This window comes from Gavia stellata, chromosome 36 (genome assembly GCF_030936135.1).
Source record: "Gavia stellata isolate bGavSte3 chromosome 36, bGavSte3.hap2, whole genome shotgun sequence".
Lineage (NCBI taxonomy): Eukaryota > Metazoa > Chordata > Aves > Gaviiformes > Gaviidae > Gavia > Gavia stellata.
Window position 1 is genome coordinate 175287 of NC_082629.1, and position 25624 is coordinate 200910.

Consider the following 25624-nt stretch of genomic DNA (forward strand, 5'->3'; position numbering starts at 1 on the left):
AGGAAACAGCCGAACGAGCTGTAATTTGGGTTCCCCACGCTACTGCCTGGCTTTGGGGGAGCAGGGTTGTCTCGGGGCGACACCACGCTCCCGGAGCTGAACCCCTTTGCCGCGGCGGCTCTCGGGCAGGACCCCCGCCATGCCCACGGTCCCCCGCAGCCCGTGACGGTGTCGCAGTAACGACGGCGGTTCCCAGCTCGGTTTCGGCACCTTGCCGTGTCCCGTGCCACGTTGGAACCGGGCGCCGGAGGCTGCTCCGTGCCACCGCCCCCGTCCCGGTACCGGTGGAGCAGCCCCCGGGGTGGGGGGGTCTGGGAGCAGGGGGGGCTCCTGGGCGGGTGCTGCTCCTTGCAAATAAACTCTTGCTTGGGAACGACGCCTGGGCTGGTTTCTGAGGGGGGGCTGCCTGTCCGTCTGTCTGTCCCTGTGTGGGCTGTACAGGACCGGGTGTGCTTGTCCGGGGGTGGGGGGGGGGGCTAGCGGGGGTGTCCGTGTGGGGTGGGCAGCCCCTGTGCCCACGTACGTGTCTGTGTCCGTGTGCGTCCCCCCGTGTGTCCCGTGTGTCCGTCTGTCTGTACGCCCATGTGCACTCCGCGTCGCCCGGGCGGGGGCGCTCACTCCACGAAGCCCCGCCCCCCCGGCTTCGCGTAGGGCGCATGCGCACTCGGGGCCGGGTGGGGTCGGGCGGGGTAAGGGAGCGCATGCGTAATCACGCTGAGGCGTGTGCAGGTAGGCGTGAGCTGGAGCATGCGCGCGGTGGAGGGGCGGGGACCAGGGTGAACTGGCGCATGCGCAGAGCAGATGGGCGAGGACTGGGCGGGGCTGGCGGAGGTGCGGGGCGGAGTCATGGAAGCCGGGCGCGGCTGGCGCAGGCGCAGGGCAGATGGGCGAGGGCTGGGCGGTGCCAACGCATGCGCAGAGCGGCGAGGAGGGGCTCGGGCGTGTCTGGCGCATGCGCAGACTGAACACGGGCAGGTGCGCGGGAGATATTGGCACATGCGCCGTACGGAAGCGTCGGGAAGGTGGTGCTGTGCATGCGCAGTACCGTGGCGGAGGGACCACGCATGCGCAGTGCGATGCGAAGCGCCCTGCGCGCCGCCCGCCTCATGGCCGCCGCCGTGGGCACCGGGAGCGGGCCCGGGCCCAAGCGGCCGAGACCCGAGCCCGCCCTGCGCATCGGTACCCACGACGGCACCTTCCACTGCGACGAGGTGCTGGCGTGCTACCTGCTGCGCCTCCTGCCCCGCTACCGGGTACGGCCCCGGGGCACCGTGCGGCGGGACCGGGATTGCGGCCTGCTCGGGCCCCCTTGCAACCGGGCCGGCTCCCTCCCAGGACCTCTGCAGCGGGGCAGGGACACCGTGCAGTGCCCCGACCGCTGCCCGCCCTCGAGTTCCGCGTCCCTCCTCGGTGCCACCCTCAGATGCCCGGTCCCCCTTTGGGGTCCCCCGTTACCTGGGGGCATCTCTCGGGGTCCCTGGTCTCACCTGGGGGCCACCCCTCGGGTCCCCAGTCCCACTTGGGGATCCCTGGTTCCACCCAGGGGCCACCCTTAGGTCCCCAGTCCCTCTTGCAGGTCCCTGGTCCCACCCAGGGGCCACCCTTGGGTCCCCAGTCGCCCCTCGGGGTCCCTAGTCGCACCTAGGGGCCACCCTTCAGGTCTCTAGTCCCACCTGGGGGTCACCCTTAAGTTCTCAGTCCCTATTCGGGGTCTGTGGGCTCACCAGGGGCAGCTCTCGGGGGTCCGTGGGGACCACCCTGGGCTCCCCAGCCTCACTCCACCCCCCGGCAGGACGCGGAGGTGGTGCGCACCCGGGACCCCCAGCGCCTAGCCCAGTGTGACGTAGTGGTGGACGTAGGGGGTGAGTACGACCCCGAGCGACACCGCTATGACCACCACCAGAGGTGAGACACCCCCCCCATGCTGGATGCCAGGGTCCCCTGGATGCTGGGGGTCCCTTGGGGCTGACCCTGCGGCCCCGCAGGTCCTTCACACAGTCCATGCGGAGCCTCCGGCCTGACAAGCCCTGGACCACGAAGCTGAGCAGTGCTGGGTTGGTCTACTGCCACTTCGGCTCCCAGATCCTCGCGGGCCTCCTGGGGCAGCCAGAGGACGGCCCCATCGTGACAGCGCTCTATGATAAGGTATCGGGAGAACCAGGAGGGTCTGGGGAGGGCTCTAACCCCACCAGTGCCGCACAGCGTTCCCCAGGGCTTCTCCTTGGCAGGGGTGACCCTGTAAAAGAGCGCTGTGGGGAGGGGGACCCTCTAAAAGAGGGGACCAGTTTGTTCCAGCTACTGGTGTGCAGTCGGGCTCCAGGCTGGGTTGACCCCCGGTGTCCCCTACTCTGTCCCCAGCTGTACGAGAACTTTGTGGAGGAGATCGATGCCATCGACAACGGCATCGCGCAGGCGGAGGGGGAGCCCCGCTACGCCCTCACCACCACCCTCAGTGCCCGCGTGGGTCACCTGAACCCCCGCTGGAACGACCCCGACCAGGATACTGAGGTGGGGATGGGGAACGTGGCAGGGGGGGCTGTGCAGCATGGGGCCACCCCGCCTGGGGCCACCGCTGACCCTCCTCTGCGTCCCCAGGCGGGGTTCAAGCGGGCGATGGAGCTGGTTGGGGGCGAGTTCATGGACCGGCTTGACTACTACCACCGTGCCTGGCTGCCGGCGCGGGCGCTGGTGGAAGAGGCCATCCGGCGACGCTTTGAGGTACCCACTGTGCCAGTTTGGCGGGGGGTGTCTGAAAGTTTTTTGGGGGGAGCATTGGGGTGAGGGGAGGCCACGTTTCCTCGGTACAAACCTCCCTGCACAGCCCAGGGCGCCCCTGGCACCCCATAGCCCTACGCTCAACTGTGCACCCCGTCCTGTTCCCCTATACACCTACGCGTGGCCATGCACGCACGCCTGTCCCCCTATATCCTTATGCATAGCTGTGCATCCCCTCCTGTGTCCCTATATCCTTACATACAGCTGTGCACCCTCTCCTGTGTCCCTATATCCTTACATATGGCCATGCATGACCTCCTGTGCCCCTATATCCTTATGCATAGCCGTGCACCCCCTCCTGTGCCCCTATATCCTTACATACAACTGTGCACCCCCTCCTGTACCCCTATATCCTTACATATGGCTCTGTACCCCCTCCTATGTCCCTATATCCTTACATACAGCTGTGCACAACCTCCTGTGCCCCTATATCCTTATGCATAGCCGTGCATCCCCTCCTGTGCTCCTATATCCTTACATACGGCCGTGCACCCCCTCCTGTGCCCCTGTATCCTTACATATGGCCGTGCACGACGTCCTGTAGCCCTATATCCTTACATATGGCTCTGCACATCCTCCTGTGCCCCTATATCCTTATGCACGGCTCTGCACCCCCTCCTGTGCCCCTATATCCTTATGCACGGCTGTGCACCCCCTCCTGTGCCCCTATATCCTTACATATGGCTCTGCACCCCCTCCTGTGCCCCTATATCCTTATGCACGGCTGTGCACCCCCTCCTGTACCCCTATATCCTTATGCACGGCTGTGCACCCCCTCCTGTGCCCCTATATCCTTATGCACGGCAGTGCACCCCCTCCTGTGCCCCTATATCCTTATGCACGGCTGTGCACCCCCTCCTGTGCCCCTATATCCTTATGCACGGCTCTGCACTTCCCCTTCTGCTCCCCTATACCCCTACACATGGCTGCGCGCCCTCTCCTGTGCCCTATATACCTGTGTATCGCTGTACACACACGTATCCCCACGCACGGCCATGTACCCCACACCCTATATCCCTCCATGTGACCCACCTGCGTCCTAATATCTTCATCCACTCCCAAATCGCCGTGCATGATCACGCACCTTCCCATGCTCCCCCACACCCCCCTTGTGCACCCCAATATCCCCCCACGCGCTCATGCACCCCCAGAGCTCCCCATGAAGGCTCGGCAGAGCACCTGGCAGCACACGCATGTGAATGGGGGGGGGAAACTGAGGCACAGGGCGGTGCGGGGGCTGCGTGCACAGGACCCCCGTGTGCCTGGCATGTGTGTCCCCCCAGGTGGACGCGAGCGGGGTGGTGCTGGAGCTCCCCCAGGGCGGCTGCCCCTGGAAGGAGCACGTCTTCAGCCTGGAACAGGAGCTGGCGCTGCCCGAACCCCTCCAGCTGGTGCTTTTCCCCGACCGCAGCGGGCAGTGGCGGGTGCAGAGCGTCCCGGCGGGGCCGCACACCTTCCAGAGCCGGTGAGACCCATCTCCTCGCCGCATGCATGTCCCCCACCGCCATGGCGGTGTCCCCCACGGGGGGCAGGTTTTCACCCGCCGCCTCCCTCTCCCCCCCACCACCGCAGCCTCCCTCTCCCCGAGCCCTGGCGAGGTGTCCGGGACGAGGCGCTGTCCCAGCTCGCCGGCATCCCCGGCTGCGTCTTCGTACACGCCAGCGGCTTCATCGGAGGCAACCGCACGCGGGAGGGGGCGTTGGAGATGGCACGGCGGACACTGGCGCAGCAGCACGGCGGGGGAGCGCAGAGCGGATGAGCCCCCCAAGCCCCCACCATCGTAGTCACCCCAAAAGCGACCCCTTGCCCAGCGTGGGGCGTTCCAGGGACTGCTGCTGGGGATGGCTGAGACCATCCCCGCTTGGCACATGTAATGGGATCGGAGCGGGACACTAATGGAGCTGTCTGTCCGGCTGGGGGGGACCCAGGCTCCCCCCAGGCTTGTCACTGCTCCCAGTCCCGGTGTTGGACTGGTGCGAGCCCAGTCAGAGCCCAAACCAAGAGACATTTCGGATCCATTTCTCCGAAGATTGTCCCCGTTCCTGATACGCATCTGCTGCCGATGGGTCTGCAACACCAGTAAAAACCAGTGTGTGCCCAGCGCATTCATTGCTCAGGCAATGGGGGCTGGGATGGGGCGGGGGGGGGCGTCAGGGTGTCCTTGGGGTGCAGGGAGGGGGGGAAAAGGGCTGTGTGTAGCGATACGGGGTTACAAGGGGCTGTGAATTGGGGTGCAGGTGCAGGCATCACCCCCCCACGCCCCTCCCCATGCTGGGAGACTGGGAGGAGAACCCAGGCGTCCTGCTGCCCCCCCTGCCACAAAACTGCGCATCCGGCAGTACGAGGTGGGGGGGAACACACTGAGCCCCTCCCTCGCTTCCAGCCTCCTGTTGCAGGGCGATGCGGGCAGCCTGGCTGCTGCTGCTGGCACTGGGGCTGCCCGGCTGCCCCCGGGGCTGCCGGTGCCCGGGGGGGGCCCCCCCGGGGCTGCCCCCCACCAGTGGCCACAATGAGACGCTGGTGGGGGGCGGGCGGCCGCGGGCACCAGACGTGGCGGTGCTGGCGGCCATGGGTGGGTGGCTCGGTGCCGTCCTCCTCTACGTGGGCCGATATGTCCGGAGGAGCCGAGCTGAGACCCGGTTGCACCTTGAGTACCTGCGGGCACTGCCCTGCGAACCAGCCAGCCCTGAGGAGGAGGAGGGCGAGGAAGAGACACTCAGCACCGTCCTCTGAGGCGCCGTGGGCACAAGCCATCACCAGCAGCAAACCAAGGAGCCCCGAGGGGGTGAAGCCCCCCCACATCTGCCCCAGCGACTGGAGTGGGTTAGTAAACCGTTTTTTTCACCCCCTATCCTCGTGCCAACCCCATCCGGGCTCGGTGCCGCTCCCCCCACAGCCTTGCTGAGGGGCTGGCTGTTGCCGTCCTTGCCGCTGCGTGGGGTTTTTTTCTGCCCTGTGTTGGGGCTTGGCTTTGGGGAAGGATTTTGGGGGTCCTGGGGGTGTTTGCAGAGCCGAGGGTGTTGGGGGGGAGCAGGGACCCTGTGCTCTCCCCGTCATCTCTGTGTGGCTTTAGCAGAGCGATTACAGCATAATCCCGGGGATTAACCAAGTGTAATCCCGGCGTTTAACCACGCTGCCCCTCCAGCCCCACCGTTAATCCCTACTCTGGGCAGGGGCTGGCCCATCTGCTCCCCACAACTGCTTCGGCACTGGCCGGGCTCACGCGGGCTGGCACGAGCACCCGAGGCCAGGGCTCAGGCTGAGGCAGACCCTCCGGCACCGTTCACCATCCGGCTGCAGCCCCAAATGGGCCAAGTTTTGGTTTTTACGGACCCACAGAGTTTTTGGTTCTCTGTGGGTGGTTCTTCCCACCCTCGAGGCAAAGCCTGGAGGCTGCACTCACGGCCAAAGACCCCTCAAGCCCTCTCTGCCCTCACCTTCCCCCTTGGGGCAGCAGCTCTTTCACCCCAAAACAAAGCCCGCAGGGCCTGTGGGCTGCCCAGGGCTCACACCCACCAGCACTGCAGCTGCAGCACACCAACAGTGCAGCAGGTGCCTTAATTAAAACAGATTTAAGGCACAGGGAATGGATGTTCTCCCACAGGTTCATCCCAAGCTGTTTTTAACATCAAAAAGCAGCACCGGAGCCCCAGAAGCACACCCAGACCTGCGGGGCTTTGAGAACTCACCCCCCACAAAACTTTCAGCCCCTCAGAGCAAGGAGAGAGCGAGGCACAGAGAAGGCAAGTGGCGGCAGGGAGAAAGAGCCAGCTTTAATCTGTACAGCACTGGCCCCGCGAGCTGCCAGACCCCGAGGAGGTGTTAGAGGCACCTGAGGTTACGCCGTGTGTCCCAGGAGGAGGATGATGGAGGCTGCGGAGGGAGCATCCCGGCGCCAGCTCTTCAGGAAGATGCTGTTGAGGACCCAGGTGTTGTCACAGCTCCGAGAAGAGGGGCTGCTCCCGCACGCTGGTGCTGGCCATGACCGTGACGGGGCTACGGCTGGGGCTGGCGCAGGGGACGTGGGCACTCACGAAGAAGAAGGGGATGTGGCTGATTTTCCCCGTGGACCAGCACTGGAGGAGGAAGAGGATGTGAGGAGGCAGATGCGTACAGGACACAGCAGGGGATGAGAGCTGAAGCGTCACCCTCTCGTCCTCCCTGTGATCCCGACAAGGACACCTTCCCCACCCTCTCCTCTCTGCGGGGAAACTGGGGAGGTTTTTCCACCCTCCAGCTCAGCTACTGGATTGATCTCCCTCAGGGACGGCGATGGGGAGCCCCGAGAACTGCTGCCAAAACTGGGGACCACACTCACCACGGTCAGGAGGGCGCCTTTCTTAAAGCAGGGGTGGAAGGCGATGAGCTGGGGCTGCGCACCGCGCTCGCCTCGCAGGAAACCACTGGGGGGGAAAAGGAGAAGCCGTGGTTACAGCGCGACCGCGTGGCACCGGCAAAACACAGCGCTTTTGGCATAGCTCGTGGTTAAGCGAAGATGTTTGGGCCCTGCTGGGATGCACCAGGCAAGGGCAACCCAAAGCAAAGGGTTTTGAGGTGGATAATGGACAATATGGCCAAAACGCAACCAATTCTGGGGTAAAATGGTGGCACTGCCTGAAGCAGGAGCACAGGACAGCAGCGTCTCTGCTCCAAGATGTGTCCACTCTTTCCTACCACGCCCTGGGGGATTGCTGGTATTCAACCAACCCAAAACCCGCCGCTACGCACCATGGCAGGAGCTCAAACACAGGGCTGTTGCGGGTGCGAAACACAGCGATGACCGTCTGGCTCCCGGGAGCATCAGGATGCCCTGTAGGAGGGAGAGAGAAGGAGCAGTGAGGCTTTCCCTTGTCCGAGGGACAGCGTGGGTGCACAGATGGGCCCCTCGACGCCAGACCGGGGACAGAGAGGTCAGGTTTTTGTGGGGAGCAGCTGGGCGCTGCGGAGACTGGGGCAGGCAGCCACCGAGGTGGGGGAAAGCTGGCATTTTCTTCGCACCAAGGTGCGCAGGATCCCGGGACGGGGCTTTCAAAGACCCTTCAGTGATTTAAAGCCAGCTCCAAGGTCTCAGGTAGGTTTGGCTGAGAAGGGTTCAGGCAACAGATGAGGTGACTCCTTTGGAAACACCCCAGCCTGTAAGGCGTGAGGTAGGGGCCGCGTCTCTCCAACGTGAACGTTATTTTCCATCCTATCGCAGTTTCTGCACTGAGATCCTTGCAGGACCTACCCAGAGGTGCAGAGGACAGGGGGGTGCCATTTATGGGAGTTCTGGTGCCCTCAGGCTTTCCCCCCAACCAGTTTTTTCCCCACCCAGCTTTAAGCACGGCAAAAAAAAACCACTCCAAGCTGCTGAGTTTGGGCCCAGCAGCTTCGTCTGTCTCCCCGCCAGTGGTGTGCAGGGAGGGAGCCCAAGGCAACAGCATCCCCAGCACTGCGTTTCGGTGCTCCCTCAAAGGTCTGCTTTGTCTCGGAGCAAGGCCTGTCCCGGCTGTATCCAGGAGAGCCTGAATGGCTCAATTATCCCAGGGGCTGCTGCTAAAAACAGAGCCAAGAGGCCCAGTCAGACTCCAGGCGTAATGTGGGCACTGTGGGAACACAGGAGACCTTGCAGGGGGGTTGGGAAAGGTCATTCATCCGACTGGAAGCAGGGAGGGAACTCCGATGCATCCCTCTGCGAAGGATACGGAGGAGCAGAGTCAGGGTGAGGAAGGACAGAGGGTGGGTGCTGCCCACTGGGGCAGGCAGGGTGCAGGCAGCACCTCCCTCTTACCTCTGATGATCACCGCAAGTCTCTCACCAGTGGGGTCCCACACCATGGAGTGGACTTCTCCTCCGATCCTGAAACCGGCATGAGCGGCAGTGAAATTCCCGCCTCCAGCCAACGTCCCCAGTGCCGGGGGGCTGCTGCCAAGGTGGGGACTGACCCCTTCCACCCCCCCCAGGCATCGCGTTAGGGCAACGGGCGCAGCCAGACCCACCTCTCCTCCTCGTAGGGCGTCTCAAAGGTGGTCTCAGACAGATCTGCCACGATGGAAGCCGTTTTCGAGCCTCCCACTTGCCCTTGCATCTCCCCTGAAACAAACAGCCTGGTCACTTCTTGTCTCCTGCTCAAATTATTACATGGATCGTCTCACTCCGTAAATCAAACTTTTATTTCTAAAGTGATACTGAATTTATCTCTGTTTCTTAGAGCAGCTATGGAGCAACGTGCTGCTATCCCAGCAGCATCCGCCTATGTCTGGGATGGAGGACAGGGGAGGTTTCCCCTCAACAAACATCAGGACCAGCTGCTTCCATGGAAAAATAGCCATGTGAGCTGGGCGTTTAACCCACTGTAAAAGCTTCCCTGCAGTTTGTGACTGTAAGATCATAACGGAGAGCAAGAAGCAACCTGAGGGGGAGAAAAACTCAACCCCACAGAGATTCTGTGCTTTGAGAGACCCCCGAGACACCCTTCCCCCTGCGTGTCCTGGGTTTGCCTCCGTCCTTTCGCGCCCAGCACGCTGGGAAACGGAGCTAATAAACAAAAAGGCTGTCTGGGCAAGACCAGCCGCAGCCAAAAGCAAGAAGATCGCTTGGGGACCAGCTGCCAGCTCTTGGAAAGCTTTCCCTTGAGAGCCGGCTCAGGCAGACTCACCCCGGTACTCTGAGAAGGACAAGGAATAGATGACGGACTCCCCCAGCACCGTGAAGAGCAGTCGGCTGCCGTCAGGACTCCAGCATCCCGTCTGCAGGACACAGAGCCACGTTAACACCCACCACCCAGGCTGGGGGGGGCTGGCAGCTTGCAAGGGATGTTTTGGAGCCAGTTGGAAACGCGGGACTTTTAGGAAAACACCGTACAGGGCCCCGAGGGCCTTAGAGGCAAAATCTTCCCCGCATGGGTGGGAAATGCCCCCATCCTACCTGGCAGCGTCCTTTGATAGTGGGCCACCGCTCACATGTCCACATCTGAGCCTCCCACACTCTGCAAGAAAGACAGGCCAAAGTGAGCGGGATAAATTCCTGGGATCTGCCCCAATTCTGCTGCTCCAGGAGGAGTCCAAGATGTCAGACCGGATTACCCATCCGTTTTTCCCACCACCACATCAAACACAATAGGAATGGGAGCAGTTAGGACACAAAGAATCCAGATCTGCTTGGGTTTGGAGCAAACAAAAATTATATTAAGGGCTGAAATAAAACATCTCGTGGGCAGGGAGCTCACCTGAACACCGCGGAGGGAGTGGCCGCCAGGACCTTGCTGCCATCGGGTGACCAAGCCAAGTAAGTGACACCGCCACCCCCAAACCACTGCAGCTGGACGCAGTTTTCGGTGGACACGTCCCACACCTGGAGGAGGGGACAACGAGTAATGACACTGGGACCTGAACAACACTGGGACCTGAACGCTGACCGGGTTGGTTTGCATGGATTGGGAAATACAGACTGACGCTTTCAGATCTAAACGCTCCAAGTTCAAATTCAGGAGCTGCTTAATCCATCCTCCGAGGAAATGCCACCTGTCCCCAGTAGTCCCATGGCCAAACCATCCCTTGGTGACCCCGCAGGGTGTTCACAGTTCCAGTATCCCAAAGGCAGCACCCCGGGATGCTCACCAGCATGGCTGTGTCAACCGGTGACGCCGAGAGCAGCAGCTCCCCGCTGGGAGCCCACGCCAGGCTGGTGACGGGGCTGTGCCCGGGGTAGGACAGCACCTGAGCGCAGCCGGATGACGGTCTGGAGGGAAGGAGAGAGAAACGGCCGCGGTTGATTGCAGGAAGGGCTGGCCCACGTGCCACCGAAAGCCAGCGCTGTGTCCCCTGGCAGGACAAACACCTGCCCAGCATTAACCCAAAGCCAACCCAAAGGGGCTCGCAACAGCCCACGGCAGGGCCAGGGAGACGCGCGGGGCTGTCACCTTGTGGAGAGCGAGGTGGGATCCAGGTGCCACACCAGGACGCAGCTTTGGCAGGCGACGGCGAGGATGGAGGCGCAGAGCGGCTTCCAGGCCATGGCAGCCACGTTCCTCTGCAGGCGATGCTTCAGTGAGGGGATGGTGGCACTGCCGGAGAGGAGGGAAGCATGACAAGAGGAAAAATGGGGCTCAAGAGTCCTCACACAGCCTGAGGTGGGCCACGGGCCGTCTCCCAGTGTTGTCTCTCCAGCTGTGACCGCAGTGGGGGCCTAAAAGCATAGAGTGGGAAGGGGGGGGATGTGCCCCACTGTGACCTGTTTCCCTCGGTGGGGGGGACAGAGGAGATCCCAGCCAGGTGACACCAATGCCGTGCAGCGAGCCAGAGCACACCTCGTGCCATTAAGCGCCGTGCCCTGTGCTGCCCACGGCCCGACCCCGGGGTGGGAGATGGCACTTGCTGGCTTGAAATCCCAGCTGGGGGAGAGTGCCTCAGCGGGGAGGCGCGGGGAGGGCTGCAGGACCAGCCGGCAGAGTCTTCTCCTGAGGAGGGCTTTGCATGCCTTGGGGGAGCAGGGAGACCTGGAGGAGAAAGGAGACTCAAGGACGCCCAAGAAGCTGCTCTGCCTGTGATGGCAGCCAGGCCGTGTGCCGCCTGCGCTGGCCCGGGCTGTCCCCAGGAACAGTGAGGGAATGAAAAACCAAAGCTTAAGTAAGGCCAGAGATTTTTGGAGATGTCCTTGCAGAGCTCCTGCTACGCAGCAAGAAGTTCTGGGAACAGACTGTGCCAGCGAGAGCAAAGCCCGTGCAAAAACCGAGGCAGCGCAGGGCAGAGACGCTGGGGGAATCCTCGGTACGTGCTGGAGGTGGACGTGAGAGGGCGAAACGGGGAGCAGGGGGTCTGCGGAGGCACCCCCCAAGGAGCAGCGTCTTCCGGGACGTGGCCAGCGGTGCCCAAGGAGCAGCCCAGCCCTCACCTGGTGGAGTTGTAGACCCGAATGGAGTCATCCAGAAGAGCCACGGCAAACTTGCTGGTGTGGGGATGCCAGGCGAAGGCCCGGATGGTGCAGCCGGCCCTGGAGGGAGGGATGAGGCAGGGTGAGGCACGCCAGCTGCCACACCGGCGTTTTGGGCTCAAGGCAGCAGTGATGGGCATTGGGCATGACCACCCAGCAGCACCCCAAGGCTGACAAAAGCAGTTCCCAGAGTCACCAGTGAAATAAATCTTCCTTTTCACTGCTGAATGGGACCATTTTCTCTGATAAATTCCCCGTTCCTGGCGATTATTCGCAGGGCTCTGCCGAGGGGCTGGTTAACAAACAATCAAGGGTCGGTATTTGAAGGAATTTTCCAAGCCCTGATGTAGTTTAATGCTGTTTCCCCCACGTGCAGTGTGTTGGGGCACGCTTTGCCTCTCGCCGTCGTACACAAACTGGGGCACCCACAGGCAACGGGGAAACATTTTCCCCAAACATCTGTCTAATGGGGAGGCTGAGCACATAAAAAATGGGGTGATCCTGTCCTTGTACCCCCACCCCCTTCGCAGGGTTTCGCAGACACCCACGCGCGGCGGTTTCGCAACACGCAGGACTCACCAGTCCACTGCCTGGGAGAATGCCGCGATCATGTCTTCACTGGTTAGCTTCAGGAGAGAAGAGTTAACACTGAGGCAGCAGCACACGTGAGAACGGGAGCTGCCTCAGGTACAGCAGTGAGGACCCCCCAGTATCCAAACACCCCCTCTTCCTTCTCCCCCCACCTCAATTTCAGTTCTTCTTGAAGTACTCTGCTGTCCCAAACCGTTTCCAGCACCCATTCTCCTCCCTTTGGCGAAGAAAACCCACAGTGCTTTTAGCTGGGCACCACCAGGAGGAATATTTTGCTGTGTTTTCAGCTGAGAAACACCCACCCTCGATCCAAACCAGCCCCCCGGCACAGGGTCGGCACTGCAGGATGTGCCGCGTTGTCCCTGCCTTCCTGAGCATGAGGGTTAAGTCCCAAAAAGACTCACCGAGAGGTGGGGGAAGAGGGAGCCATGCAGCGAGGAGAGCCAGTGGCACACGGCCAGTGTGTAGCTCGAGCCCGTCTTCACCCACTGCAGCCCTGCAGAGAGAAAAGGATCATCAGCGCTTCCGTGGTCTTCACCGAGACGCCCAACGGGCAGAGGAAGCACAGGCAGCTGCGACAGGCAGGGACTGGCATGATGGAAAAGGGGATGAAGGGAACCGAAGGATCAAAGCGAGATCCGGAGAGACCCGGGAGATCTCCAGGTCCTCCGCAAGCAGCCCAGACTCACCCTCCTCCTCAGCGCTGGCGATCTCTTTCAGCACTCCACACAGCCCCACGTCCCGCCTGCAGCAGAAAGCTCGGTCAACCTCCCTCGCCCCGCAGGCTGGTGACACGAAGCCCAGGTCGTCTCTTCCCCCATCCCCTCAAACCCCCCCCTCACCTGCTGGGAACCCCCTGGGGCCTCCAAACCAGCTCTCCCCTCAGCTGGGGGCACTTACCCCAGTCACCAGCGACTGCTGGACCTGCCCCCAGCTGTGCTGAGCTCTCAGCTATATTATGACCCCCCCCAACTCTCCCAGGAAGCTGACTGGGGTGCTGCACAGCGCTGTGAAGACCTGGGAGCAGGTTGTGCCCTCCCGCTGCTCGTGGGTGAGAGCTGAAGGGGCAGAGAGGGCTCCGCCGTGTTCCTGGGTGAGAGCTGAAGGGGCAGAGAGGGTTCTGCCATGTTCCTGGGTGAGAGCTGAAGGGGCAGAGAGGGCTCTGCGTGTTCCTGGGTGAGAGCTGAAGGGGCAGAGAGGGCTCCGCCGTGTTCCTGGGTGAGAGCTGAAGGGGCAGAGAGGGCTCCGCCGTGTTCCTGGGTGAGAGCTGAAGGGGCAGAGAGGGCTCCGCCGTGTTCCTGGGTGAGAGCTGAAGGGGCAGAGAGGGCTCCGCCGTGTTCCTGGGTGAGAGCTGAAGGGGCAGAGAGGGCTCCGCCGTGTTCCTGGGTGAGAGCTGAAGGGGCAGAGAGGGCTCCGCCGTGTTCCTGGGTGAGAGCTGAAGGGGCAGAGAGGGCTCCGCCGTGTTCCTGGGTGAGAGCTGAAGGGGCAGAGGGGCCTCCGCCGTGTTCCTGGGTGAGAGCTGAAGGGGCAGAGAGGGCTCTGCCGTGTTCCTGGGTGAGAGCTGAAGGGGCAGAGAGGGCTCTGCCGTGTTCCTGGGTGAGAGCTGAAGGGGCAGAGGGGCCTCCGCCGTGTTCCTGGGTGAGAGCTGAAGGGGCAGAGAGGGCTCTGCGTGTTCCTGGGTGAGAGCTGAAGGGGCAGAGAGGGCTCTGCCGTGTTCCTGGGTGAAGAGGCTGCAGGAGAGGTACGGGGAAGGGGGTCTGAGCGCAGATATGATGTGAACGGGCAGCTCCTGGCTTTCCCTCCCGCAGGCCTGGCCGTTTCTGGGGGGGTGTGCACTCACCAGGCACTGAGGCACCTCTTCCAGAGGGACTCGCGGTGGTGGATGAAGGCCGGCCGGGCGCTGTGCTCCAGCCGGCTGTGAGCCTTGAGGCTTTCCTTGGGCAGGCTGAGGACGGGCAGGTCTGCCAGCTGCGAGCACAAGACACCGCGAGGTGAGCCAAGCGGCCGAGCTTGTGGGGTGGGGTCTGGGAAGGGCCCCCCCCATTGTAGAAAGCAAATAGCGATGTGAGAAAAGGAGGGGCACAAAGATGGGGTGAAGGGATGAGGAAACACCCTAGGCGTGAGCTTGTCTCCTGCATGGCCGAGGGTCCCCTCTGAGGGGGGGGACACCCCCAGCAGAAGGGCCCGGAGCTCCAGTCGCAGCTGGAGGGGGGGTGCGGGATGTGTCACCCCCAACCCGGGGGGGCTCACCTGGCTCTGGAAGGCGAGCGGGAGCTGCTCGTGGAGGCGGCCGCAGACCAAAGCGTTATTGAACTCGTAGAGAGTGATGTCCCCGGGGGGCGGCGGGGGCGGGAAGAGCGCTAAGGAGCACATCCCGCCGCAGCTCCTGGGGGAGAAAGGGGCTGAGAGACGCTGTGGGCCCCCCCCCCCCCCCCACCCCCCCCGGGAACCCCCCCCCCCCCCCCTCCCTCCCGGGGAAGGCACCGCTCAGCGAAGCCTCGGAAGAGCGAGGGGTGACGCTGGGGGGGGGCACTCCCCCCCTTCATCCCCCCCATCCCCCCGCTCCCGGGCTGCGCTCGCTCCAGCCCGAGGCCCCCTCCCCTGTCCCCACAGCCCCCCCCGAGGCCTCCACAGCCCCCCCGAGGCCTCCACAGCCCCCCCGCCCCCGTTAACAGCCCCCGTTAACACCCCCCCCACCCCCGTTAGCACCCCCCCGCCTCCAGCCCTGTCCCCTCCCGGCCCGCCGCCCCCTCCCTACCCCGGCACGGGCCCCGGTACCCCCCCGCAGACGCGGCCGCCCCCCCCCCCCCCCCGGGGGCCGCCATGTCGCCCCTCACCCTTTTCCCGCCTCCCGCGGACGGGTCCCGGCGAGGGCCAATCGCCTTCGCGCGCCCCCTGGCGGCGGTGGGAGGGGTTCGGGTTAAAAGGGCCGCGGTCCCCGTTTGCTCAGCGTTGGGGGGGGGGGGGGTGCGGCACGGTCGGTTGGTCGGTACCCCCCTCCCGGGTCTACCTCTGCGGTGACAGTGGGACTCGTTCTGCCCTCTGCAGCGAACCCTCTCCGGGGAATTAGGCGTTCGCCCTCAAAGGGAGGCTGAAAAATTGGAGGGGTCACCTTTGGGTGAGCGTTGCCCCTTTAAGAGAGGCGGTGCGCGCCCCCTGCGGGGGCGGGAAAGCGGCGCGTGGCTCCCGCGGCTCACGTGGTGCCCGAGCGGGGGCTGTGGCGGCGCACCCCCGTGCCCTGCACCCCCCCCCCCCCCCCGGGGTCCCCGGTGCACCCCCGTGCCCTGCACACCCCCCCCGGGGTCCCCAGGCACCCCTCGCACCCTCCTCACTGCCCCCCCCCCCCCCCCCCGCACCTTTGGGTGCCCCGGGCACATCATGACCCTCCCGAGAACGGCCCCGTGGGGGGGGGCTCGCTCCCGTGGGTGCCCCCCCCCCGTGCACGGGTCCCATGGGTGCAACCTTTACTTCCCTGCGTGTGAGCCCCGTGGGTGCCCGGGTCCCATGGGTGCCCATGTCCCCCCCCACCCCATACCCAGGTCCCATGGGTGCCCGGGTCCCGTGCGTGTCCCCCCCCATGCCCGGGTCCCATGGGTGCCCATGTCCCCGTCCCCCCCCCATGCCCGGGTCCCATGGGTGCCCATGTCCGTCCCCCCCCCCCCCCCCATGCCCGGGTCCCATGGGTGCCCATGTGTGTGTCCCCCCCCCCCCATGCCCGGGTCCCATGGGTGCCCATGTGTGTGTGTCCCCCCCCCCACGCCCGGGTCCCATGGGTGCCCATGTGTCCCCACCCCCCCCCCCCATGCCCGGGTCCCATGGGTGCCCATGTGTGTCCCCCCCCCCCCCCATGCCCGGGTCCCATGGGTGCCCATGTGTGTGTCCCCCCCCCCCATGCCCGGGTCCCATGGGTGCCCATGTGTCGTCCCCCCCCCCCATGCCCGGGTCCCATGGGTGCCCATGTCCCCCCGTCCCCCCCCCCCCATGCCCGGGTCCCATGGGTGCCCATGTCCCCCGTCCCCCCCCCCCCATGCCCGGGTCCCATGGGTGCCCATGTCCCCCGTCCCCCCCCCCCCCATGCCCGGGTCCCATGGGTGCCCATGTCCCCCGTCCCCCCCCCCCCATGCCCGGGTCCCATGGGTGCCCATGTCCGTCCCCCCCCCCCCCATGCCCGGGTCCCATGGGTGCCCATGTGTCCCCCGTCCCCCCCCCCCATGCCCAGGTCCCATGGGTGTCCATGTCCCCCCCAGCCCAGGCCCGGGTCCCATGGGTGTCCATGTCCCCCCCCACCCCATCCATACCCAGGTCCCATGGGTGCCCGGGTCCTGTGCGTGTCTATGCCCCCCCCTCCCCCCCTCCCCATACCTGGGTCCCATGGGTGTCCACATCCCCCCCCTTTCACCGTACCCAGGCCCCATGGGTGCCCGCATCCCCCCAGGCAGGACAGTGGGTGCTGTGCCCCCGCCCCGCCTTGGATGGCTCCCAGCTCCTCTTTTGGGGCTCTCAATTTCCCTTCCCCTCCCGTTTTCGGCTCGCTTTTTATTATATTTATCTCTCTGTTTTCCTTAGAGGCCGCAAAAGTTATTTTAATTTTTTCAGGATATTCAATAAAGGCTGCGGCGGCGGGGGGGGGGCTGCGGCGGGGGGGGGCTGCGGCGGGGGGCCCTGCATTCCTCACCCGTTACGGAGCGAGCGGGGTTTGATAGGAGACAACGATTTTGGACGGCGCCGCCATCGGAGCCACCGCAGGGCTGGCGTGGCCTCGTGGCTTCCCTTCCCTTGGACCCGCCGGCGGGAGCTGAACCCCCCCCAAAAAAAAAAAATATAAGCCCCCTTGGGGTAACGAGGCAGGAAAATCTGGTGCTGCCAAAGAGGGGGGGGGTCCCTGATGGGGTTTGGGGGCGGCCGTCCTTGGATGGGTTTGGGTTCCGTGGTTTGGGAGGCTCCGGACGGTCGAGCCCTCGGTGGCCGCCGGGTCGGGGTTTGGCTCGGGGACGTGGCTGGATGCTCTCGTTGGCACTGGCCCACCCACGGCGAGCGGCAGCGGGGCTGGTGGGGTTTTTTTTGGGGGGGGGGACAACACCCCAAAAAGAGCGAACCTGTGTCTGGGGGGGCTGTAAGAAGAGCTGGCACCCACCGCTCCAAATTCCCCCGGGATCCATCCTGGGGATGGCTCTGTCACCCTCTACGTCGTGGCACTGGGCTCCAGCCACCCTGTTGGCACAGGGACACCTCCGTGCCTCAGTTTCCCCCGCACCCTACGTGGTGTGGGGGGGGGGCAGCATGTCCCGTTCCCCTCCCCGGGGACACCTGGGTCCCGGCCAGCTCTGCGGAGCCGTGGCCTCAGTGACTCAGCCCGGGGCTGGCACACGTGGCCGGGGGTGGCACCGGGGGCTCCGCCACGCCGGCACGGGGACCCACTGCCATCCCCGTGCCCCCATGGGGTGGTGGGTGCTGGCAGCTCCCCCCCCCCAGCTTCATGCTGGCGCAGGAACCCGTTTCCACCTCCCTTTGCCTTTTTCCGTGGCTTTTTTGGTTTGATTTTTTCAGCAAAACCCCAGAAAAGCCCCAAACCGGGTCTGGGCGCATCAAAGGGCTGGCGGGGGCCCAGGGCAGCGGGGGGGGGTGCTCAGGGGGAGGGGGTGTGGGGTCCCCGCCAGCCCGCGGCGCCCAAAATTGGGGTGTCCTCGATAACACGTGTCCCCGCCACGTGCCCATGCGCTGCCACGTGGTCCCTGATCGTGACGCTGCTGTGGGGAAACTGAGGCATGAGGCTTGGCTGGGCAGGGGCTGTGCACACGCGTGTTCCTGTGCACATGCGTGTTCCCGTGCGTGGATGTCCCTGGGCACGCGGTGTCGAGGGGACACGCGTGTGGCTGGCCGGGGTGGGTGTGCGGGGCTGGGGCACGTGCGGGGCGAGGCTGGCGTGATGGCCGCTGCCACGTGCGGAGGGAGAAGTCCCGTTGGGTCCCCAAAAGTGGCTTTGGGACAATCCCTGAGCCTGGGGACATGGGGACACAGGGACAGAGGGGTATGGGGACATGGGGTCCTGGGGATGTGGGGCTGTAGGGACACGGGGACACCAGGATATGGTGTCACAGGGGGATGGGGCTGTGGGGTCCGGGGGACGCAGTGCTACCGGGACGTGGGACTCTGGGGTCCTGGGAAAGGGGAGGCACAGGGACAGGGGACCACGGGGACCCGGGGTCCTGGGACTATGGGGACGCAGGGACAGGGGACCACGAGGAGCCAGCAGCGTCGGGGTGCAGGGACCCAGGGATGGGGGACAAGGGGACAGAGCCGGATTGACCCCAACCCCACACAGCTCCCGCCACCCCCTGGAGAGGGGGAACACGGTGACCGCGAGCGGGGGCCACGTCCCCTCCGTGCCTCAGTTTCCCTTTGAGCACTGAGAGCCATAGCGGAGGAGGAGTGTGGGAAGAAGACAGAGCCCATCCCTGTGATGAAGCCACCCGGCCTCAGCCCCACCGGCGCGGGAGAAGGGGGCACAGCTCCGCTTTCACGCCTTGGCAATCCCTTTATTGCTCTTTTTTTTTGGGGGGGGGGGGGGGTTGGCAGCCAGCTAAAAAAAGGGGGGGGTACATCAGCGCCTAACAAACCAGGTGTGCTAACGAGGCCGAGGCGGAGGAGAAGGGGTGAACCCTGTCCCTGAGCTCTGTGCGGGGGCGCGAGGCGGCCGGCGAGGTTTTGGGGGTGGGAAAGATGGGGGGGGAAGAGGGGGATCTCGCCTTGACACACACACCCCCCCCCCCAGCGAGCCCCAGAGCGCTCGGAGAGCCCCCCCATAATTTAAGACATAAATTATAATTGCTAACGAGGAGCTGCCACCGGCCCCGAGACGCAGCGGGATGCGGGGTGTTTTTTTTTTTGGGGCGGGGGGGGAAGCAGCACCCCGTAATAAATATCCCCAGCGGCGCAGAGGAGGATGAGGATGGAGGACGAAGGCTCAAATCTCCAACAAACTGCCGGCTTCGGGGCTCCCGGCGTCTTTACCGGGCGAAGCCGGAGGCTGCCGAGGAGAAGCGGGGGGCTGCTCCCCGTTACCGGCGGGGTTGGATTTGGGGGGACCGGCTTCGGCGTGGGTCTTCTGATGTTTGCTGAGATGATCGCTGCGGGTGAACCGTTTGCTGCAAAGGAGACAGGTGAATTTTTTCTCCCGCGTGTGGGTACGGACGTGGCGTTCCAGCTCGTCGGAACGGGTGAAACGTTTGCCGCAGAAAAGCCAGTTGCAGACGAAGGGTCGCTCGCCCGTGTGCCAGCGCAGGTGGGCTTTCAGGTGCGAGGCTTTGCCGTACACCTTCCCGCAACCCGGAATGTGGCAGCTATGAACCGGCTTGCGTCGGGATCCTCCCGGTCCCCCCAAACGCTCCAACTCTTGGCAATTAGGACAATCGCAGGCCGGACGACCCCCTAAGGAACCGCCGCGGGGTCCCTTTGGGGTTTCGCCCGGGTTGGGTTTAGGGGTGGGGGGTGCGGTGGGGTTACTGGTGTAGGGTGGGGGGTTGAGAGCCCCGAAATCGGAGCCGTAAGTGGGAAGCGGGGGGCTGAGGGTGGGCTGGCCCTGCAGCGAGCCCTGCAGCCCCTCTGCGCCCGTCGGCCCCCCCAGCCAGCCCCCGTTAGGGTGCACGTCCCACCAGGAGGGTGCTGCCGGCCCTGAGCCCCCCGGCAGCCCCCCGCCGATGCCGCCCTTGTACCAGGAGCCGTAGGGATGCGGCATCTCCAGCGAGGGGTAGACGCCCGGCAGGCAGTCGCCCGGTGGGTGCCCCTTGGCCGTCACCACCACGGGGCCACCCAGCACCTCCTGGGTGCCGGTGGGTGCCGGGAAGGGGTGGCCAAAGGGGCCGTAGTCGGGGCCGTAGGGGCCGGGCGATGCCTGGGGGCTGGCGGAGGGCGAGAGCAGCCCCGGGGCGCTGGGGAAGGCGGCCGTGTAGGAGTCACCCATGGCGGCGGCGGTGGGGGACGCGGGTGGGAGCACCCCGAGGTGGTGGGGGCGGCGTCAGCGGGGGCACGGGGCCATGGCGGCTGGTGGCCTGCGGGAAGAGGGAGATGGGTGTTAGGGTGCTGGGGGGGCACCGGATGCAATGGGGTACCCAGCACTGTGGGGCACCCAGTTTTGGGGTATCCAGCACCATGGTGCACCCAGTGCAAGTGATGCACCCAGGGCAGTGGGGCACTTAGCACTGTGGGGTGCCCAGCGTCACAGGGCACCCACCCCCAGGCAGCACCCACACCCCGGTTACACCCAGCCCCGCGGTGACACCCATCACCTCCCTCCCCACCCCACCACCCCCCAGTGCTCCCCGCTCCTCTGTGCCTCAGTTTCCCCCTCCCCAGAGCTGAGAACACCCCGTCTCCACCCACAGAGTAGAGGCATCCTCGCAGGGGCTTCTCCGAGGGCTAATAGCAGGGTTGTGCCAGCGGCGGGGGGCCCCCTCCCCGCCACTCCCGGCCTCCCCCTGCTCCCAATCTCGGCTCCTTCTGCTTTTATGGCCTTTTAATCGAATTATGCTGTGGCCGCCCCCCTCCCTGGGCGACTTCCTCTGCTTTTATGCCCTTCATGGCTTTCAGCTGCCGCAGGCTGAGACCGGGCGTCACGAGCTGCGCCCCCCCACCTCTGCCATCTCCCCTATTTTTTCCCTTTTTTTTTTTTTTTAAATTTATCCCTTTCACTCACTTTGTGGCTTTTCCAGCTTTTTTTTTTTTGGGGGGGGGGTCCCCCCCTTTCCTTTTGCCGTGGTTATTGCGCCTATTTTTAAGCCGGCCCCGGCCGCGGCCGCAGCGCGCTCCCGGTTTTCCAAGGATAACAAGGGCCAGGCCTGTGCCCCGGGAACGCTGCCCTGCCGCGAGAGCCGAGGTAATTAAAACCAGGGCGAGCGTCTAACGGAGGCACGCTTAAAATAGTGTAAACCTCCCATAAATCAGCTCCGCTTGCACCGGGAAATTAGGAGCAGGGCAGGCGCCCCGGGGAGCTGGGAGCTGCGGGCTGAGAACGGCACGAGCTCAGTGCATGAGTGGCTGCTGCAGGGCTGGGGTGGGGCAGGGAAGCTGGTGGCTTTGTGGCTCTGTGTGGCCTCTGCTGTGTTGGGGACCCCGACCCCTCTTGTGTCCCCCCCACTCCGAGCAGCCGCCCAGGGTGGGGTGGGTCCGGCCACCGCTCTGCGTGTCCCCAGTTCCGGATCCCCAGTGCCCGGATCCTGGTCCCCAATCTCAGGTCCCCAATCCTTGTCCCCAGTCCCCAGCCCTTAGTCTCCAGTCCCTGGTCCCCAAATGCCACTTCTGGATCCTCCCCAGTCCCTTGTCCCCAGACCACAACCCTGGTCCCCGGTCCGCCATCCCCCAAGTCCCTCATCCCCGATCCGCGGACCCCAGCCCAGTCCCTTGTCCCCAACCCCAGGTCCCCAGTCCTGGGTCCCCAAACCCCCTCCCTTGTCCCCAACCCCAGGTCCCCAGTCCTGGGTCCCCAAACCCCCTCCCTTGTCCCCAACCCCAGGTCCCCAGACCTTGTTTCCCAACCCCAAGTCCCCAGTCCTGGGTCCCCAAACCCCCTCCCTTGTCCCCAACCCCAGGTCCCCGCTCCTGATGTGCCACTGCCCCCAACCCCGACCCCAACGGGTGCCTCCTCAGCCCCTGCCTCAGTTTCCCCTGCCACCGTGCCACCACCAGCCCCCGTCCTCACTCGGCCCCGGCTCTCCCTGTCCCGTGAACCCAGACGTCCGGGTCGCCCCATCACCCGGGGCCCTGGCTCCCCCTGCTCGCACGGTGAAACCGTCCCCAAGGAGGGGACAGTTTGGGGCGGAGGTGGCACTTGACGCCGTCCCTGTGTCCCTGTCCCCTCCATGGGGATGGTGGGGTGTGGGTCCTGCTGGGGTGGGGGACACCAGGGTGTCTCCTGCGGGCACAGGGACAGTGGGGGCGGAGGATCGGGCCCTGCACAGGGATGGGGGACGCTGGGTCCCCGTCTCCTGGTCCCCACGGCTCCCAGGGACCGCGGTGGCCTCTGGTGCCAGCCCGGTGTCCTCCCAAAGACCTGTCTGTCCCGGGGTGGCCCTGTGCCAGGGACGGACGTGGCCCCGTCACCAGGCTGCGGGTGCCGTGGCCTTGGGGACGGATGTGTCCCCAAGGGGTGTCAGGCTCCTGGGGACAGATGTGTCCCCCATCAGCTGTTCGGGGGGTGCCATGGCGCAGGGGACGGATGTGTCCCCAGGTACAGGGTGCCACAGCCCTGGGGACAGACGTGTCCCCAGCGGCAGGTCCCGGGGCACCGCAGCCCCATCTATGCCCTGCCAGCACCCAGAGCTCAGCACCCAGGGGTGCCCCGGTGCCGCAGGACCCCAGCGGTCCCTGGGCTGGGTCCTGGTGGCAGTGAAGTGGTGGCAGTGGTGACAAGGTGGGGCTGGGAGGGGGACACCCATCTAGGAACCCCCACAAAGTCCCTGGGCTGAAAATATCCCCGGAGCCACCGAGCCCCCGCCCGGACCCCTGGGTCCTCTCCAGGCCAAGTCCCACTGCGGGGGGGTGTCCCCCTTCCCGGGGGGTCCCATATCCCGGGGGACCCTTCCTGATTCAAGGTGGGTCTCCTTTCCCGCGGGGGGGGGTGACCTGTCCCAGAGTGTCCCTGTCCCAGGGGGGTCCCCCATCCTGGGGGGGGGTGTCCCCTATGCCGGGGGACTCCCCGTCCTGGAAGGGGTCCCTGTCCTGGAGGGTCCCTGTCCCGGGGTGGGTGGTGTCACCCTCCCCAGAGGGTCCCTGTCCTGGAGGGTCCCTGTCCCGGGGTGGGCGGTGTCACCCTCCCCAGAGGGTCCCTGTCCTGGAGGGTCCCTGTCCCGGGGTGGGCGGTGTCACCCTCCCCAGAGGGTCCCTGTCCTGGAGGGTCCCATATCCCGGGGGGGGCATTCCCGTCCCGGGAGGGTCCCTATCCCGGGGGGCTCCCCCATCCCGCGGGGTCCTGTACCTTGGGGGTCCTTGTGCCCGGGGTGGGGTGTCTCCCCCGCCCCGGAGGGTCCCTGTCCTGGCGGGTCCCGTATCCCGGGGGGCTCCCCCATCCCGGGTCCCGTACCCCGGGGGGCTCCCCCATCCCGGGTCCCGTACCGCGGGAGCCCATGTCCCGGGGGCGGGGGGGGGGGATGTCCCCCATCCCGAAGGGTCCCTGTCCCGGGGGGGGTCCCCGCCCTCCCTCGGGGGTCGGGGTTGTCCCGGGTCCCTCCCCGGGCTCCTCACCGCGCTCCGGGGCTCCGCGGGTCCGGGGATGCCGGGGGGTGGGTACCGGCCGCGGGGATGCTGCTGCCGGGGTGCCGGTATCGGGGTGCGGGTGGCCCGGGGTGCGGGTGGCCCGGGGCTCGGTGCGGGAGGGAGGGAGCGCCGCGGCGGCCGCCCGCCCCGCTGTGCCGCTGCGGCGGGGCTGGGCCGGGCCGGGACCGGGGCCGGGAGCCCTGCCCCGAACCGCCCCTCGGCGGGGGGGGGGGCCGGGGGGGTCGGGGGAGGGAGGGCAGGGGGAAGGGGAAAGGGAAAAGGAAATGGGAAGGGGAAAAGGGCAGGAAAAGAGGAAGGGGGGGAGGAGGGAAAGAGTCCGAGCAAAAGGAACGGGGAGTTGAGAGAGGGGATGAGGAGGGGAAGGGGAAGGGAAAGAAGAGCTGGGAGAGGAAGGAAGGAAGGGGGAAAGGGAAGGGGAAAGGAAAGGAAAAGGAAAGGAGGAGAAAAGAAAAAGGATGTCAGGAAAGGAAGAAAAAGGAAAGAAAAAAGGGAAGGAAAAAAGGAAGAAAAAAGGAAAAAGGGAAGAGAAAAGGGAAAGAGAAAGGGAAGAGGAAAAAGGAAGAGAAAAGGGAAGTGGAAAAGGGAAGAGGAAGAGTGAAGAGAAAAAGAAAAAAGGAAAGAAAAAAGGAAAGAGAAAAGGAAAGAAAAAAGGAAAGAAAAAAGGACAGGAAAAAAGGAAAGAAAAAAGGAAAGAAAAAAGGACAGGAAAAAGGAAAGAAAAAAGGAAAGAAAAAAGGAAAGAAAAAAGGACAGGAAAAAGGAAAGAAAAAAGGAAAGAAAAAAAGGAAAGAAAAAAGGAAATAAAAAAGGAAAGAGAAAAGGAAAGAGAAAAGGAAAGAAAAAAGGAAAGAAAAAAGGAAAGAAAAAATGAAAGAAAAAAAGGAAAGAAAAAAGGACAGGAAAAAGGAAAGAAAAAAGGAAAGAAAAAAGAAAGAAAAAAGGAAAGAAAAAAGGAAAGAGAAAAGGAAAGAAAAAAGGAAAGAAAAAAGTTGTGAAGGGAGGAAGACAGGGAGGCTGAAGGCCGGGGGAGGGGGGCTGGGGGGGGCAGGAGGAGGGGGGAGAGAAGGGGAAGGGAGAGGAGCGGGGATGGGGAGGGAAGCGCAGGGGGCTGCACTGGCAGGAGGGGAAAGGGAAAGGGAAAGGGAAAGGGAAAGGGAAAGGGAAAGGGAAAGCGAAGGGGAAAGGGAAAGGGAAAGGGAAAGGGAAAGAGGGGAGAAGAGGCCGGGGAGGGAAGGGGGGAGGCAGAGGAAGGAGGGGGGGGAGGAAGGGGATGGGAAGGGGGAAGAATGGGAAAAGCGCTGGAAAGGAGGGAAGGCAACAGGGGGATGAGAGGGACGGGGAGGGGAAAGGATGGGGGGGAAGGGACAAAGCGGGGGAGACGTGGGGGCACCCAGGGGCTCGTCACCCCAAGGTCTGCGGGGGTGAGGTGGGGTGAAACCACCCCAAAATGGTGCCAGTGGGGATGGAGCAGGATGAGGGGCTGGGATGGGGCTGGGGGGACAAGGGATGGGGACAGGGACAGGATGGGGACAGAACAGGGGTGGGGACAAGACAGGACCCAGGATGGACTTGGAGGTACCAGGGATGGGGATGGAGCAGAGTCAGGGACAGAACTGGACCCAGATGGGGACGGGGGGGGACCAGGGATGGGGACGGGATAGGGATGGGAGCAGGGATGGGGACAGGGGGGACCAGGGTGGGATAGGGATGGGGACAGGGGGGACCAGGGATGGGGATGGGATAAGGATGGGAGCAGGGATGGGGACAGGGGGAACAGGATGGGATAGGGATGGGGACAGGGGGGACCAGGAATGGGTATGGGGTAGGGATGGGAGCAGGGATGGGGACAGGGAGGACCAGGATGGGATAGGGGTGGGGACGGGGGGGACCGGGGTTGGGGATGGGATAAGGATGGGAGCAGGGATGGGGACGGGGGGACCAGGATGGGATAGGGATGGGGATGGGGGGGAGCAGGGATGGGGACAGGGGGGACCAGGGTGGGATAGGGATGGGGACAAGGGGGGGACCAGAGACAAGGATGGGAGCAGGGATGGGGATGGGGGGACCAGGGTGGGATAGG

At 64.6% G+C, this 25624-nt stretch overlaps 3 protein-coding genes across 3 annotated transcripts; 1 reads left to right on the top strand and 2 right to left on the bottom strand.

Moving 5' to 3' along the window:
* Nucleotides 1-1076: 1076 nt before the first annotated feature.
* MYG1 (MYG1 exonuclease) lies at nt 1077-4564 on the top strand. Its single transcript, XM_059832833.1, has 7 exons — nt 1077-1253; nt 1772-1905; nt 1986-2145; nt 2359-2508; nt 2596-2718; nt 4059-4240; nt 4348-4564. The coding sequence occupies exons 1-7, from the start codon at nt 1077-1079 to the stop codon at nt 4532-4534; spliced, it is 1113 nt and encodes a 370-aa protein (XP_059688816.1). The 3' UTR covers nt 4535-4564.
* Nucleotides 4565-6523: 1959 nt separating this feature from the next.
* AAAS (aladin WD repeat nucleoporin) lies at nt 6524-14677 on the bottom strand. The gene is made up of 16 exons (XM_059832786.1): nt 14527-14677; nt 14117-14244; nt 12966-13021; nt 12681-12772; nt 12265-12311; nt 11647-11745; nt 10676-10819; nt 10374-10494; nt 9983-10107; nt 9682-9742; nt 9413-9503; nt 8754-8847; nt 8546-8613; nt 7504-7585; nt 7094-7178; nt 6524-6851 (listed from the first exon to the last, which is right to left on the bottom strand). The coding sequence occupies exons 1-16, from the start codon at nt 14647-14649 to the stop codon at nt 6711-6713; spliced, it is 1557 nt and encodes a 518-aa protein (XP_059688769.1). The 5' UTR covers nt 14650-14677; the 3' UTR covers nt 6524-6710.
* Nucleotides 14678-19240: 4563 nt separating this feature from the next.
* On the bottom strand, nt 19241-20236 carry SP7 (Sp7 transcription factor). The gene has a single exon (XM_059832840.1). The coding sequence runs from the start codon at nt 20234-20236 to the stop codon at nt 19241-19243; it is 996 nt and encodes a 331-aa protein (XP_059688823.1).
* Nucleotides 20237-25624: the final 5388 nt, after the last annotated feature.